The sequence below is a fragment of the Solanum tuberosum genome, unplaced genomic scaffold, assembly GCF_000226075.1.
Source record: "Solanum tuberosum cultivar DM 1-3 516 R44 unplaced genomic scaffold, SolTub_3.0 scf00040, whole genome shotgun sequence".
NCBI classification, from domain to species: Eukaryota; Viridiplantae; Streptophyta; class Magnoliopsida; order Solanales; family Solanaceae; genus Solanum; species Solanum tuberosum.
This window is the reverse complement of record NW_006238964.1, coordinates 138682-154525: the sequence shown is the minus strand read 5'-3', so window position 1 is coordinate 154525 and position 15844 is coordinate 138682. Positions and strand designations below refer to the sequence as shown.

At 33.4% G+C, this 15844-nt stretch overlaps 2 protein-coding genes and 1 long non-coding RNA gene across 5 annotated transcripts in view; 1 reads left to right on the top strand and 2 right to left on the bottom strand.

The window, feature by feature from the left end:
• LOC102602234 (pumilio homolog 5) overlaps positions 1–4375 on the top strand; it is a 10666-nt gene extending 6291 nt beyond the window's left edge. For 2 of the 3 annotated variants that reach the window (XM_015306711.1, XM_006342791.2), the window contains exons 8-10: positions 191–385; positions 3770–3941; positions 4071–4375. In XM_015306711.1, coding sequence (XP_015162197.1) covers positions 191–385; positions 3770–3941; positions 4071–4093 — 390 coding nt within the window. In that variant the 3' untranslated portion in view covers positions 4094–4375. Of the gene's footprint in view, positions 1–190; positions 386–3769; positions 3952–4070 lie in introns of all 3 variants that reach the window. The other variant, XM_015306712.1, reaches the window with a different exon arrangement.
• An 841-nt stretch (positions 4376–5216) lies between these two features.
• On the bottom strand, positions 5217–10178 carry LOC102601678 (probable mitochondrial adenine nucleotide transporter BTL1). Its single transcript, XM_006342789.2, has 5 exons — positions 9808–10178; positions 9643–9737; positions 8830–9163; positions 8438–8675; positions 5217–6018 (listed from the first exon to the last, which is right to left on the bottom strand). The coding sequence occupies exons 1-5, from the start codon at positions 9991–9993 to the stop codon at positions 5768–5770; spliced, it is 1104 nt and encodes a 367-aa protein (XP_006342851.1). The 5' UTR covers positions 9994–10178; the 3' UTR covers positions 5217–5767.
• A 2044-nt stretch (positions 10179–12222) lies between these two features.
• Positions 12223–14885, bottom strand: LOC107059783 (uncharacterized). The gene is made up of 2 exons (XR_001472931.1): positions 14707–14885; positions 12223–14041 (listed from the first exon to the last, which is right to left on the bottom strand). It is a non-coding gene; the product is annotated as an uncharacterized lncRNA (long non-coding RNA).
• Positions 14886–15844: the final 959 nt, after the last annotated feature.

Genomic DNA, 15844 nt, shown 5'->3' with positions numbered 1-15844 from the left:
CCGCTCCCCCCCCCCCCCCTCCAAAAAAGAAAAGGAAGAGGGAAAAACTAAATGGCTCTAAATTGTGTGCTCAACTGGAAAATAAAACAGTTTGTTTGGGGACAGTGATGGACTAAGGGGCACCGGTAGTATTAACATAAGAATTTAGTGCATGTGCAATTGCTATGCAAAACTGAATTTATGGCTGCAGCATGTTCTGGAAAGAGGAAGACCACATGAAAGAAGTCGAATTATCGGAAAGTTGACCGGAAATGTTGTACAGTTAAGCCAACACAAATATGCCTCAAACGTTGTTGAGAAGTGTCTGGAATATGGTGATTCTGCTGAGAGAGAGTTCTTGATCGAGGAGATTCTTGCAGAGTCAGAAGGAAATGACTGTTTGCTGGTAAGGCAATCTGAATTCTTGTTTACTATTCTTACGTTTTCCTTCACAGCTGTAATTCAGTAATCAACTATTTCACATAGCAATTTCTGTGAAACCTCTTTGTAAAGGACGATAGGAAGACCATGTGCCTAAACTGAGTTAAGCCAACTTCTCTTTGCTTTCCCAATCACTGATATGGTCATTTGGCAAAGAAACTAAAATGTGGGTCATTCCTTGTGTAGTTGTCTAATTACTTTCTCAAACAGGCTTCAGTGAGATATAAAACCTAGAATTCTACCATCAGAGGATCGTTTTTGAAAAATGCAAATAGGAGTCGTATATCAACAATTTGCTCTTTGGAATTATGCCCTAGCTCTTTCTCTAGCCTCATCACCTTGCAATCTTTTTCTCGTCCTGTTTCACTTCAAGATAACTTTTCCAATTTAGACTTCGCGAGAACCTTTTAGGAGAAATTATCAGTGTAATTTAACATGTTGAAGATTTTTTATTTTATTTTCCATTCTACAAATTTCACTTATTATGTGTAATTACTTCTAATTTTTAAAGTGACCTAATAGTGCAAACAAATTTAACCCTGCATTCTTTTCCATTTTTCTTTTAGTATTATGTAGTGGAATTAACTATAAATGTTCACAGATTGTAATAGGGGGGGGAGATGGTGTCCTAATTCTTAGATTGCAAGGTTAGCTGATGGATTTTTTAAATGATGGGAAATATTGAAATTATTTTTATAAGAATTTGATGCCAGCTGCAAAAGATCTATTTTTGGATGGTAGACATTTTTGTTAAATTGTCCAAAGGATTCTGCCTAGGGAAGAAAGGCTCTCTGCATGTGGAAGGAGAAAGTTCATTTATATAACAGATTCTAATGTGCACCTTAGATATTTGATCTGAGTAATTTCCCTAGATAGTCACCCATGTTTGAGAAATTACCTAGTAATATCATTTATGTTTGTTTTAGGACTACAATATCACCCAACTTTACATATTTTCCTCAAAATATACTTGACAAAGAAAAAACTTTATTCTCTCTCCTATTGAGATGCCATGTCACATTATTCATTTTTTATTAAAAAAATTAACATTTTAAAATAACTCATATGTTATATTCATTAAAAAAAAACTAAAAAAATAATTCTTGATTATTTATCATTTTTAGTTTTTTACTTAAGCATATTAAGAGAGGCATTTTTTATTTTATTATTACATTTAACATTAATTATTTTTCTAAAATCATTTCTCAATTCATTCATTCATTAATTTCTTAAAGAATATGCAAAGTGCACACTTTAATAGGAATGTCATATCATATTTTTCTTTTTTTTTTAACTGGGAAATTTAGTTTCTACTCCTTCCGTCCATATTTACATCTTTACTTGTTCAGTATTAATTTGACATATCTCTTAAGGAATAATAAAGATAATTTTACTATATCAATCTTTGAAAATAATAAATTTTATATTTTAAAAAGGGCATTGGCAAATGACTATAATTAATAACAACAGTGAATTAGGAATTAAGTAATAAATTATCACTTGATTTTCTAAAATAAGCAAGTAACAAATGAATGATTATTTATAGTGTAATGAATAAATAAAAATGGACAGAGGGAATAGTTGCTAGAAAAAAATCCGTAAAAAGAGTTAGTCGATATAATACTTTTGATTTTTTATGAGTACGTGAAAATTGTTCTCTAACATCACTTTTTTTTCGTTCACTTCTAACTTATTTTTAATGTTCACCTTCCACATTCTATAAGAACTTAAAGAACGAATAATTTGAAAAATGATTTAGAATAAATAATTAGTATTAATCATAATAACATAAAATAAACATGAGTTTGTTTTAAAATGTTCACTTTGCGTAATGTAATTATTATTTTTACCGAGTATATCATATAGGTTGATTTAAAAAGTTTTTATTGCCTTTTAATTATTAGTAAAAAGAGAATAATATGGCACGGCATTCATTAGGAGAGATAAAGATGTTTTTTTTGTGTCAAGTATATTTTGAGGAAAATATGCAAAGTTGGGTGATATTATAGTCCTAAAAAACAAACAAAAGTGATATTAATAGGTAATTTCCCAAACATGGGTGACTATCTAGGGAAATTACTCTATTTGATCTGGGCCAGTGGAATAATACTATTTGGTGTTTGACCTTTTATTGGATGGGACACTGCAAGATCTGGGTCACTGCAAATCATGCTATCAGTGAATTAGTGTACTGACCGAGTATATCCTAATTAGGACCCTATAGTGACCTAAAAGAAGGGGAAAAAAAGTACTTGTTACCTTATTAAAAAAAAAGAAGGGAAACGAAGTATAATAGATATAAGCCAAAGAAGAAGAGTGAATGAATGAAAAGGACAGCACAAATAAATTGTTAGTTGAAAAGGGAAAAAACCTTTTCTCAGTATGTTGAGGATTTTATGCATCAATTGTTACAGTACTTCTTTTTGTTTTCAAAAGGAAAGGATTCTGGTTTTGGTTTTCTTAAAGTCCTGGTATGAAGCAGTGGTATACTAGCTATGCCCGCCTGTCTTTATTTGTGGGATGGGTTTAATGGTCACAGCTCTTAGTTTTGTCCACTATCTCATCATATAACAGTTTCACACACACACTCTCTTGCTCTACCTATTTGTAGTAGTTGTATTTCCTACCCTACCCACCCTCTCTCTCTCTCTCTCTCGTAGGCATCACCAATCTTCATTTGCCGATCATTTTCCTTTTTGAATGCACATGTAATAATAGTCTATGCAAGGGAGATGAGTTAGGATGCATTCCTTGATTGTTTTTGTACATGCATTGCTTTAACATGGTATATTCTGTTTCTATTTTTGAATGCAGGGTTACTTTATCCTGAAGTCTTGGGATTAATATGGGGGTTGGGATAAATTTTCTTGTCCTATTAATTACTGAAAAAAAGAAATTATTATCCTATCACATGGTTTTGGTAAGGTATTGCATGAATGGTGTTTCTCTTTTCTTCCAATTGATATAAAATGCTAGTACAATCTATCCACCATGGGAAGAGGTGGTTTACAATAGTGAAGCTAATAGCTATGAAAGTAGTTTGGAAAAGATTATGGAACTGTGCAACTAACTATGCTTCCAGGAAGGCAGAAGCTTTAGACTCTAAGGGGCTTACCCTTGTCACTTGGGCTAGGACACCTAGACTGAGATAGTAATGTATTTAATTGACCTTAAGTCTAATTGGTAGGAAGTGGTCTCAGCTGTATGTCTAGAATTTTGTGTAGAACTAATGTCATTTTTCTCACTTTTCTATTTGGTGAATGTGAAGTGCTTATTTTTTCGAAGCAATGACAAATGAGTTTTTGCCTAAATTGACTTATTCACGGGGCAATTTTGGCTCTCATGGTAGACAATGATGAAGGACCAATTTGCAAATTATGTGGTCCAGAAGATTCTCGAGATTAGCAACAATAAGCACCGGGAAATTCTGCTAAGCCGAATCAGAGTTCATCTTCATGCTTTGAAGAAATACACCTATGGAAAACACATAGTGGCTCGATTTGAACAGCTGTGTGATGAAGGTGTGTAGAGGTTAAGTGCTCTGCTTTATTTGTTGCTGCCGTTGTCTGATTATTTGTGACATGTTTGGGGGATTTCAGTGCTTTGATCTATCCATACATGTTTTGCACATTCTACCATTTGTCATGCAGATATTGGAACCTGTGAACCCTAGATCGTTGAACAAAGAGTTTTCTACTCGTTCGGTGGACGGTGGAATTGTTTGCAGCAGCCAAACTGTTGATTGTTCAGTAAGCAGCAGTATGCAAAGTACCTGTCTGTCCCTTAGGTGGTTACTGTTTAAGCTCATTGATTCTCCAGTCATGAAGAGAGAGAGTGGTGTTGTTTTATTTGCCGACTATATCCAAGATTGTAGATATCTTGAATAATCGAAGCATGTATTATGGGAGAAAATATTTAAGTGCATACTAAATTAGTAAGATTTGCTTGCTTTGGACGTGGCTTTCTACAAATATGCTCAAAAGCAATTCAGGGAAACATCTCCGACTGTTCCATGCCATAAGGTTGTTTTTTTTTTTCTTCTCTGGAAAGGGTGGTTGCAGGGGAATCAGGGTATTGCGGTTGCAAGTTAGATGTTAGAGAAGGCCCCTTTTATATAGTACCACAAATTTACAGGAACACTCCCTAGTTTTTCCAACAGTCATGTTAATCTCATTTTTGAGTTAAAAGGATCATAACTGAAAAACTAAAGAGGAAATCTAATAGAAAGAAATGACAAACTCACTCATTTACCACCCAAGTGGGATGATTGAGATCTCTTTTACTAGAGCTTTTAGAACCAAATCCGGAGCATTTTGCTCCCACTGACTTGGCGCTAATACAAATTTGTTGGAATTCATTAGCATGTCTGTTGAAATTATATTTTTCTTCTAAAATTCTCTTCTCACTAAAACTCAATTACACAATGGTGGTGCCCTTTTTCTATTGATGTTTAAGTTGCTGGAAAATTAAAGATTATTGTGGACTCGTCAGGGAAGAAACTAAAGACTTGCCTTAAAAGTTAGAATGAGTAAGAATACAATATTGTCTATTCCATACATCTAAGGATCATTTGAGGCCGACTCATCAGAGGGTCTTTATTTTCTGAAAAATGACTTAAAGGGTTTGCTCAATGATGTTTTTAAAGGAAGAATAATACTGAAACCAGTAAAGGTAAGGTAAACTGTAAATAAAGATTAAAGGGAAAGGGAGAGCAAAACTGACTCTGTCAAGTTTCATGACCTCTCACAATCACCATAACAGAACTTTTTTCATCATTATGCAACTTATGGGAGCAATTTAGAACATCAAACACGTGACATCTGCAGACAACCAAAAATTGGCAGGTATCCCGCCTTTCCCTAAGCATATCGTACCAGAGGCTGCGATGCAAAAAAAAAGAAAACAGAAAAGAAGAATAAAAAAACATGTTCACTCCAGTGCACCGAAATCAAGAGCTCCCTTGCTCCCATTTCTAACATGTAGGAAAATTGAAAAAACCTGGCCCATTTGCTTCTCAAAGCTTCACTGCCTCTGCAGCTATGCTTAGAGTTTAATCTAGTCACACCAAGTAGTACACAACAATGACCCCTGAGAAACAGTACTTGAAGAAATTCCCAAGGCAAAAGCTTGTAATTCTTGCAATAATCATAAATGCATATTCTGTCGTTTACAGAAATGTTAAAGAAATTTCTTTGTGCCCACGGAAGATGGGAAGCAAAATTTGTGGATGCGCATCAATAACAAATCTCATGATGACAGAGACCACGTTTAACTCTTACCATCACCAGCTTCTAGCTTGAGCGCATAATAATAAGATTTCATTTCCTGTGCTACTATTTGTCTGCTGTTACACATGACGTCTATCAGCAAGCAATATATCTTTCCAAGCTTCATAGAAAGTCCAAGTAATGCCTGATGATGGCATTACTTTTAGGCAACTTGCACCCCAGCCTCTATAAAGGCCTAACAAACCCTCCTCCCTAATAACTTCTGAAAGTGCTGCGACCATGTGAGGTGGACATTTACCTTGTAAAGCACCCACCATTAGCCGCTTTCTCGCCACCTCCAATGGATAACTAATAGTGCTAGCTGTTAAACCTGATCAACAATAATATTAACTCTTTAGATCACATGGTAATCTTGTAATTTGTCTACAAAAGGTGGCAGGTCAAAACATAAGAGTCTCATCAGGGTTAAAAGCAACAGCAGATATTCCCCGGTAGTACCATATCCCTATTTGCAGTTAAAGGATCTTCAAAAGTGGACAATACTTTACCTCAAAGAATAGAACATTATACTAACATATAGAAGCTTGAGATTAACAATGAAGAATTCCTTTGACTTGCCTCGCAAAGTCCAAATTTCTACTTTATTTTAGGAAATCAAATATATGAAGATTTACACTGTCACCCCTTGTTTGTTTGTTTTAGAAAGACTGTCTCCTTGTTTAGTACTCCCTCCGTTCTTTTTATATGTTATCCCTTCCTATAAATAGTTAGACCATAATACTTGTCATTTCATAAAATCAATGCATAAATTACCATATTCTTCCTATTATACCCTTGATAAAGTAGTTAATTAGCCTTGAAAATATATACTTTGACCAACCTAGAAAAACTAATAAGTAATTATATTCATTGGAGTACTTCAATTACTCTCTCCATTCACTATTCTATAAAATCTGATTTTGAAAATAAACTCAAAAATTCAAATAGTCATCCAAATGCATTTTAATTTTTGAAAACTAGCATATTCATCATTTATTGAAAAGTTGACTTAAGAAAACATGAAATAAGGGTAGAAGGGTAAAGTTACATAATTTCTTAATGCAAGTGCAATCTAAAAATGTGACAAATAAAAAGGAACGGAGGGAGTATATGATATCTATCAGAACTGATTCTCCTCCTCCATTGAAATAGAAACCCACTCCAATAACAAGATCGCACTCTTTATATCTATTGGCGTCATCCTACAGAAATTTTCTGATTTACTTCTCTTGTTCTATGCTGACCACTATCAGTGTGATTATATCAAAGGTATGGGAATTTAACATTTAAGGAGAGAACATCATGTTGTTATCTCCTTGTATTAGCCAAATGCTCATAGTTTTTTTACACCAAATTATTTCTTGCTAGGATTTTCATAAAGATCCCATTGTATCCTGCTCTCAGGACCATCTCTGCATCAGAGAGGGTACATGATTCAGCGACATTATTGCAATTAGACTTAAAATCAATTGTTCAGCACATTAGAACTAATTGCTCTAGTATTTGTCTCCCCCCAGCAAAAGAATTCTGCATGTAAGTTCAACCATATCCCTTCTTAGTCACCTTGCTAGCACCTCTGTTATAATCTTATAGATACTACACACCATAATGATTGGTCAAAAATATACTTAAATGTACGATGCTCCTTTTTCCGGAGTCTGTACAATGAATGTCCTTTCTCCTCTCTGCAGCGATGTTAAATCTAGTCCTGGTATTGTTCTTTTGACCTCGTGCATCGGAGGAGAAAAGCATCACAGGCTTGTTTCTGTCTTTACTATTTTTCTTCCAGTATTCTACAGCAACCTTACATCTTTGTTCTGGTCCTGTTCTTTTGACCTGCCCAACCAGTGGCATACATTAGAAGGGCCTTAAAAGGTTAAATCCAGTAATTGGGATAAGGAATTATCAACTCAAAGCATAACGGTGCTGTAATCTGTGTTAACGAAGTCCAGTGGACTAACTCTACTATAATCTTGAACTGCCACTGGAGGAGTTCAACAGGCACCTGTAATGCTAATTTCCAAGTCAGCACTTCCAGATTTTGTGTTGATCGTGATACACAAATCTTCCCGGAAGTAAGGACTTGGGCTAGGAATAAGGTGTTTCTTAAGCAATGATCTAAATGTACCAGTCAAGAATGCACACCTACAAAAGATGAAGGTGCCACAAATGAAGATGCTCAGATGGATGTGTGGGCATACTAGTAGAGATAGGATTAGGAACGAAGTTACACAGGGCAAGGTGGGAGTGGCCTCTGTGGCAGACAAGATGAGGAAAGTGACGCTTAGATGATTCGGGGCATGTGAACAGAAGATGCACGGATGCACCAATAAGGAGGTGTGAGAGGGGATGGCTATAGCAGGTCCTAGGATAGGTAGAGGTAGGCTGAAGAAGAATTTGGGGGAGAGGATTAGATAGGACATGGCACACTTTCAGCTTACTGAAAACATAGACCCTAAATAGGAAGGTATGAAGGTCGAAGATTAACGTAGAAAGGTAGTAGGTAGCCGAGTGCTGTGTACTTGTATGTGGGAGAGGCAGGGGCCTCTGCTCATCTTTTCCATAGCTAATAAGAATAAGAAATGTGACAAAGGATCTCCTTGTCTGAAACTCCCTTTGTGATTTAAGAAACCTCATTGTTGATATGCAGAACTGTTCATATCAATCCTCTTTACCACAAATAGCAGATCACTATGAAGTTCAAGAAAATTTGAACCAAGGAGAGAGTGTGTTTGATTCAAGATTCTTACCTGAGAAAGCTCCAACTAGAAGCATCTCCGCACGGCTTAGAGATTCTTTCTTTTGTGCACGGCAATATGATTTCTTAATTGTCTCGTACATGAAATAGTAACAAGTGCTATATGGGAGCATGCCAATCAATGTTGGCCCAAGTCCAGCATACAAGCCTGCGATTCCACCCTCCTTGTAAATCTTGTGAACTGCAATGCGTAGGCTGGGGTAGACCTCAGGACTCACCGTCAACCGATCCTGTGAAGCACGTTGAATCAGCACTTAAAAATGTGAGATAATTTCTCCTTGCCACAAGCACAATAACTTAATGATATAACTATGAAGATAGTCATCAACATTTTGAAAAGCAAAGCTATTGTTTTCCCACAACAAAACTCTTGAGTCAAAATACCTTCAGCACTTCCAGCGGATGACATGCAAGTGTGCTTACAATTCCAGCAGCAGCACCAGCAACAGCAACTGGCGATAGCCATGAGAGAGAAAAGCTCAGGCTAGCATTACCAATCTGCAGCTTGGGGCTACCAGTATCCATCCATTTCTCTTGTGCCGAAGTCATTGCTCGCTTGACACACTCAAATGTCCCGAGTTCAATTGCTTGTGTGGGAATTATCCGTAGCATGTTAATTGTGTTACCTGCCCACAGCCCTTGCCAACCCTGCCGTTCAATAACCTGAACAAAACTTGTACCAATGTTTCTGGACCCAACACCGACTACCATTCTTGTCCTGCATATTTTAAATACCAAAATTAGGTAACATAACCAAATGAATTGTAAGCCAATTTAAAGCAAATAAAAATTCCTGCAAGTCAAATTTCATATCCTATATGAGGAGCATCACTAACAGCTATATTATTTATTTATTTATTTTTAAAAAAAGGTAACATAATAAGGTAGCTACTATAGATGAACAGTAACACTATGCGAGTGCTACAGAAGACCACACATGGCATGTCCACCAAAGTAGTTGCATCATTTATAAAAGACTGCATGGACCAAAAATATAGCAAAAGAATAGGCCTATCTTTAAAAATTATGTGATACCTTTCTAACCAAGCTGTACAACAAATGACAGCAATTTGTTGACAGAAGTTAATATTTAGTGCTCTAACACCCTATGTTTGTGTAAAATTTTCTAGCCGATGTATTATTTTTTTAGAAAAAAAAAAAAACTCAATGCACTTATAAACATGTTGTTTAACCAACCTGATGGTTTCAAGAGGAGCTAGAATGGCCTTGGTCATCGCCCCAGCCAAAGCCCCACTGAAAAATTCACCAACTTCTCGAGTCCTGATAAAATCCTGCAGCGATAAAAGCAACATTTGAGCTACAAATCTGTGATAAACTCAAAATAGTAGGTGATGAAGTTACATTAAAGACTCGTCCGACATCAGGGAAGTTGAGTTGAAGGTTAATTTGACGGTCCTTGGTAGGAGAGAGGTCGAAGTCCTTGGGTATAATCATGGTATCTCCGACGACACAGTAAGTCTTCTTCTGCGATTGGGATTCCGCAGCCATAGAAACAACCAAGAGATTAGTAGTTGAGGTGTGCCGCATTCACAATAATACTTCAAAAATCCTAAAGACTAACGCCGGTGAGACAAGAGTAAACATGGAAAATGGAGAAAACGTTTTTCTTGACACCTTTGGCAGATGGAGGGAGATTTTTCTTTTTTGACTCAAATTTCCGATATTACTAGGGTTTTCTTCTCCAAAGATATTTTCCGCTATAATCATTTTTTAAAGATATTTCTCCTTATATTTTTTATTCACATATACCCCTGTTATTTTACTTCCCATCCAACCTTATTATAATTTTTCATACAGATTTACTCTTAATTTTAATTTAAAAAATACTACGTAGCAAGTTCAAAATTAAGTATTAGAAACTCACCTATTTAACACACATTTACTTTTCTTTTCGTCATTATCTTCTTTCTTTTTGTAACTAAATTAAGTTTGAACTTTGAATAATTAAAAATTAACGTAATTTCTATCATGATATAAATAATAGGCTAATAGCAATATATCTTTCACGTCCTCAATGATATTATTAAATTGATTAAACCAAAAACAAATACATGTAGCAATTTGACTTGTTTCTAGTATAAAATTGTTCGTAAAATAATTGAGGCTATTAATTAATAGGACAATAGAAAGTTATTAACAGTTGATTTTGCATATGTAAATCAGTATTTTATAGAAAATAGATATATAGAATAGGATTGGTCATTTGACTTTGAACTTGTCACGTGTCTCTTTGTTATTAATGATATGATTTATGTCAAAGTATGATAAAATTGATATATTTGGACTTGAGGTTGATACCTATAATTAATGAAAATGACATATTTATATGGTTAGCTTAATTATCTAACAAGAGAATAATGAAAATATACACATTCTTTTCTTCAAAATTGAATTAGAAGTATCCAATTAAAAACTTTATAAATATTCTGACAAGTTTAAAGAGTTGACTGTGCATTGAGCCTAAAAATGATTATGCTCTTTTCAATTTGTTTTTCTAAACTAGCATTTACCAATGGATTTTGTGATATTTGGAGGAGAAAAGTTTTAAAAGTTATTGAAAAATTATGAAATTTGAAGTTATGTTTAGACACAAGCATTTCACTTGGAAAAGAAACATAAATTTGTCGGGGGTGAAAGAGAGATTATGAATTTCAAAAGCTAATAATTAATCTTTGATAGTTTGAATAACCATAGAATAAAAAATATTTAAAAATTTTATGATCTTGAATCAAAGATATACATAATGTATAAAATGTTATTTGATTTTATGATCTTAAATATGTCATGTGAGATCTAATTGTTGAAATTAGAAGAAAAAAAATCTAAACATATTAAAAATGGTAAGATATAAATTGGACAAAATATTTTAAAATTAACCTTGATGTTATTATATTATTTTCTTATAATTCACATGGTCCTCACATATTACATCTCACTTTAGTTAATAGGAATCAAATTAAATAAGTCAATTCATAATATTAATATGCTTTGGTGAATTAAAAAAATTTATCCATGACTTCAAACTCTTAACACAATACATACCAAAACGAGGACTCAAGACTCAAGAGTCAAGGAAGGAGACCTTGAGTTGGTTATTCTAAAATATAATATATATATATATATATATATATATATATCTAAATTTTTTTATGTAGATTAAGATTTAAGATTATATTTCGAGTTCATGATTTTACAATTGAGAACTCACGTATTTGATTATTGAGTTTGAATTTTAGCACATTGTGTTGCACTTTAAGCTAATAGTATTTTATTATCTCTATCTCAAAAAGATAATTATTTCGTAATTATATAAAAATAGTAATTAAATATCTATAAATAGTCTTAAAACTAGTTATTCCTCCTAATTTTTATATCATTTACTAGATAACTTTTGTCCGTGCGCGCACGGGCTTAATATTATTTAAGTAATATTAACCACACTTCATGACTCAAGTGTGTTATTAGAAACTGTAACGGAAGTTGCAGTAACTATGAAAATATCTGACATGAGTATACATATGAATGATGGATGTGTAAGCTCCACAAAGCTTAATCCTCAACAGTTATGATCACTGTGATTCTTGTATAACTGATATCTGTTGGAGCTATAATAGCATTTAGATCTGCCATTCAACCATTAAATTTTTTCACTTCACTTTCGATTATTGAAATTCACAGATAAAAATAGATGAGAATGGATCAATTTATATGCTAAACTTGTCTATACACTTGCGCTTCAATTACTCACAAAAAGTCAAAAACAACTCCAATTTATATTCATGACCAAACACAATTCCAAATTTCATATATCATTTTTCACTTTGAAAACAAATTTTTTTTTTTTTTTCAAATTTCACAATGAAACATTACCAGATAGCCAATAACTTTCTAAACAATGTTGCTTTCACTAACTCCTCTAGTATGAGTATCTTGAATTAACAACATGTTGAGGATTTATGGCCTTTTGTTCTCTGTTTGGAAGATCCTCTAATTTCTTTTTCGCCATATAAACTCCCGCAGCTAATGTCATTCTAAAAACTTCTGCATGTAAACTATTGTCTTTGAAGTTTGTAATTTTCTAATTCATCCCACTTCCATCCTTGAGCTTGTCTTTGAATTTGCAGTTATATTAGCATGGTATTCCAGACTTGCACTAAATAAGGGCACATAAAAAAGAGATGTTCAGCATACTCATTATCCTTGATGTGTAGTCCACACTTCTCATCCTCCAAGCATCTTCATCTGGCTAACCTTCCCTTTGTAAACAGCTTGCTATATAGGATAAGTTGACCATTTAGGAGGGTATATTTTGTTGTAAATCAGCCTTGTCCAATTAACCTTCTGGTAAGCTCTTTTTAGCTGAAGAGTTTGCTGATAGTAAACTTATCTGATCTTAGTACATCCATTTCTCACCTACCAACTTCCTCAAAGTATTTGTGAACTTCGATGATAACAGATAAAAATATATGAAAATGGTCAATTTGTAGTCCAACGAAAAGAATCACTCTTTTCGCCTCCAAACAGTTCATTAATTTTGGCAAAACTATGATACTATATTTTGTCCCCAATCAAAATTATGAGTCGGATGAATTTCAACAATTAGCTAGTGATCCATCAAGACATTTGACTAAAAATTCAACATGCAGCTCAAAAGACTGAACCATTCTAATCTACATATTCATCAGCTAACGAAACAATCAGGCTCCAAAAGTTAAAGATATTTGAAAGTGTTATCTGAGTTAAAAATACCATTTTTTATAATCTACAATATTTACCACCAAAACAACTTAGGCTCCAATAAATTGAAGGAACAACTAACCAGAAAGGCAAAACAACAACCTGAGTAGAACAATCTGGGAAAGAGAATAACAATGTGCATTCTTTAGGAGCTTATTTCCGTCCCTGAGTTCTTCTTTGCGGGAGATTCTAAAATAGAGCTCAGATTTTTCAATCTTTCCTGCTGAATCTCACTCGGGGACCTGTAAACACTATCTATTATATTGAAGTTTGGTTCATTTTTTAATTTGTGATGGATATGATCAAGCACATAATCCTGCATCTTCAAATACACCATGTCTACAATACATTATGTCACATATTTAAAATTTTACCAACAAAAATAGAACAATATTAACCCTATCAATTGAAGGTTTAACGACATAATATGTTCACCATGAACTTGTGCAGTTAGAAATAAAATATTTAAATATTATTGCTCGTTGTTCTTATCGATGATTCGGTCATTTACTTCAAAGAATATGCAATTATTGTCTTGTGCGGGAAATTATATTACTTTTCTTTCCTTTTAAATTATCCCAAAATTAATCATATTAGTCACTAATATGTTCTCCTTAAATAGTTTTGAGATTTGCAGTAAAAAACATTCTCGAGTGACTTTTATGCATGCCATATCATAAATTTATAAAGCTAAGATTAAATGGAACATGTGAATGAGGGTTAGAACTTAGAAGATTCACTACCAGCCAAATGAGATATAGTGAATAAAGTTTTCAAGAATCAACTTCAATATCTTCTGCTTGTCGGTCCTTATTCACCAATGAAAATATTAAAATTCCTACATAAGAGATCAATTTATTTTAATAATTTTTAGCGAATCAAAATTAAAGACAATTTAAGCATAGTAGATTGCAACTATCTAAAAAAAACATACTACACTAAATGTGTTCCTTGAAACTTAACTTCATTTACCTCAGCATGGCTGATATCATAATATACTACTTGTAAGGCATTCTACAAATGGCTTCCGGACAATTAGGATAGAAACCACTCCATCCAATATAAATTATATTCAAAGTTGGGAAAACGAGGTCTGGTTCAATCAAGGTATAGCTTAACGGAATGAAAGAGAATTAGTGTATTAAGCAAGTAGGAAAAAGCAGAAAAAGGGACTTCAGACGTTGTTCTCAAGTCTAGTTAACGAAAGCCCCAAGTCACCAATAACATTGAGCAAAACTCTTTCCTGAAGCAACTCACTCCAAATGAACAAATTGTCAGTCATATCATCAAACAATTAGGGTGCATATTCCACTTCAATAGATTTAACTGTTGGATAGTGATTTAACTTTCAACATTCAATTACTCCAGATTCAAACTTCATTAACCCATGGAACTGAATCTAAAATCAAAACTTTACAAATCTATTCGAACAAACGTAGAAATCAAAGAAAAATTGAAGCTCAAAAGAAAATCAACGAAAAATAGAGAGACAACAAGAATTACCTCAAAATTGCAGTAATACTCGGAGACGATTTGAATATGAAAAGCCAATACTTATGGGAGATGAAAAACTTCATAAAAATATAGTTCTTGGAGAATCGGGAAGTTTTCCAATTTTTCGTCTGGGAAACTCTGCAAGATGAAGAACCTATAGTGGATGAGAGAATGTGATGAAGTATCGATGGATGACAACACAAGAAAATGGTGGCCACACAACACGTGGAGTAAGATGAAAGCAGGAAAACGAATTGTAATGACTAAAGTACCCTTAGCTAATGAAAAATTACCAGACAAGCAAACAAGTTGATACCAAGGAGCTTTCTACTCTTCTAAGGGCATCTCCAACCCAATCCTTTATTTTACTTTCCAAATATAGAGTTTTTTATTTTTTCAGACAATCAACTCCAACTCAATTCTCTATTTTACTCTCTAAAAAGGAATTTTTTTCTCTCTCCTCAATATTATATTATTATTTCTATTTCATTCTTATTTTCTTATTTCATAATATAAATCATTTATTTCTTTTTTCCCAAATAATTACTTTATATAATTTTTTAATGTGATATAAAATTATTTTTTATTCTAAATTTTTAAATAACATAAATTGCAAGAAAATATAATATAATACATAAATTATGGGACAAATTCAAATAAAAGTGACATACAATTACATAAACACTCAATTTTCAAAATTATTACGTTGCTCGCATAAATGCTCTATTAATGCATTATGGAGTTCAAAATGAGCATTTTTGTCCTTAATTTTTTTAGGTCTAGCTAAAAATTATTCAAACCGGAGATTTTCATCTATCACCATTTCTATAGTTGGAGTTGGAGCCTCTACGGCATCTTGAATTGGTGCATTGAGATCACGTTCATCCTCAATTATCATGTTGTGCAGTATAATACATGTAGTCATTCTATCATGTAGCACTTCCTTTCTCCAAAAACGTGGCAGTCCTGCAATAATTGCAAAACGTGATTGCAAAACTCTGAATGCACGTTCAACATCTTTTCGACATGATTCTTGTTTCATCGTGAATTAATTATTATGTTATGTATTGTATTTTATCTTGTATTTAAATTATTATGTTATGTATTATATTGTATTGTTATCTTGTATTTAAATTATCATATTATG

Coding starts and splice junctions, on each gene's coding strand:
- LOC102601678 (XM_006342789.2), bottom strand. CDS start 9,993: ATGCGGCACACCTCAACTACTAATCTCTTGGTTGTTTCTATGGCTGCG. Junction 9,738..9,807: donor ATGTCGGACGAGTCTTTAAT/GTAACTTCATCA, acceptor TTATCGCTGCAG/GATTTTATCAGGACTCGAGA. Junction 8,676..8,829: donor ATCCGCTGGAAGTGCTGAAG/GTATTTTGACTC, acceptor CGTGCTTCACAG/GATCGGTTGACGGTGAGTCC.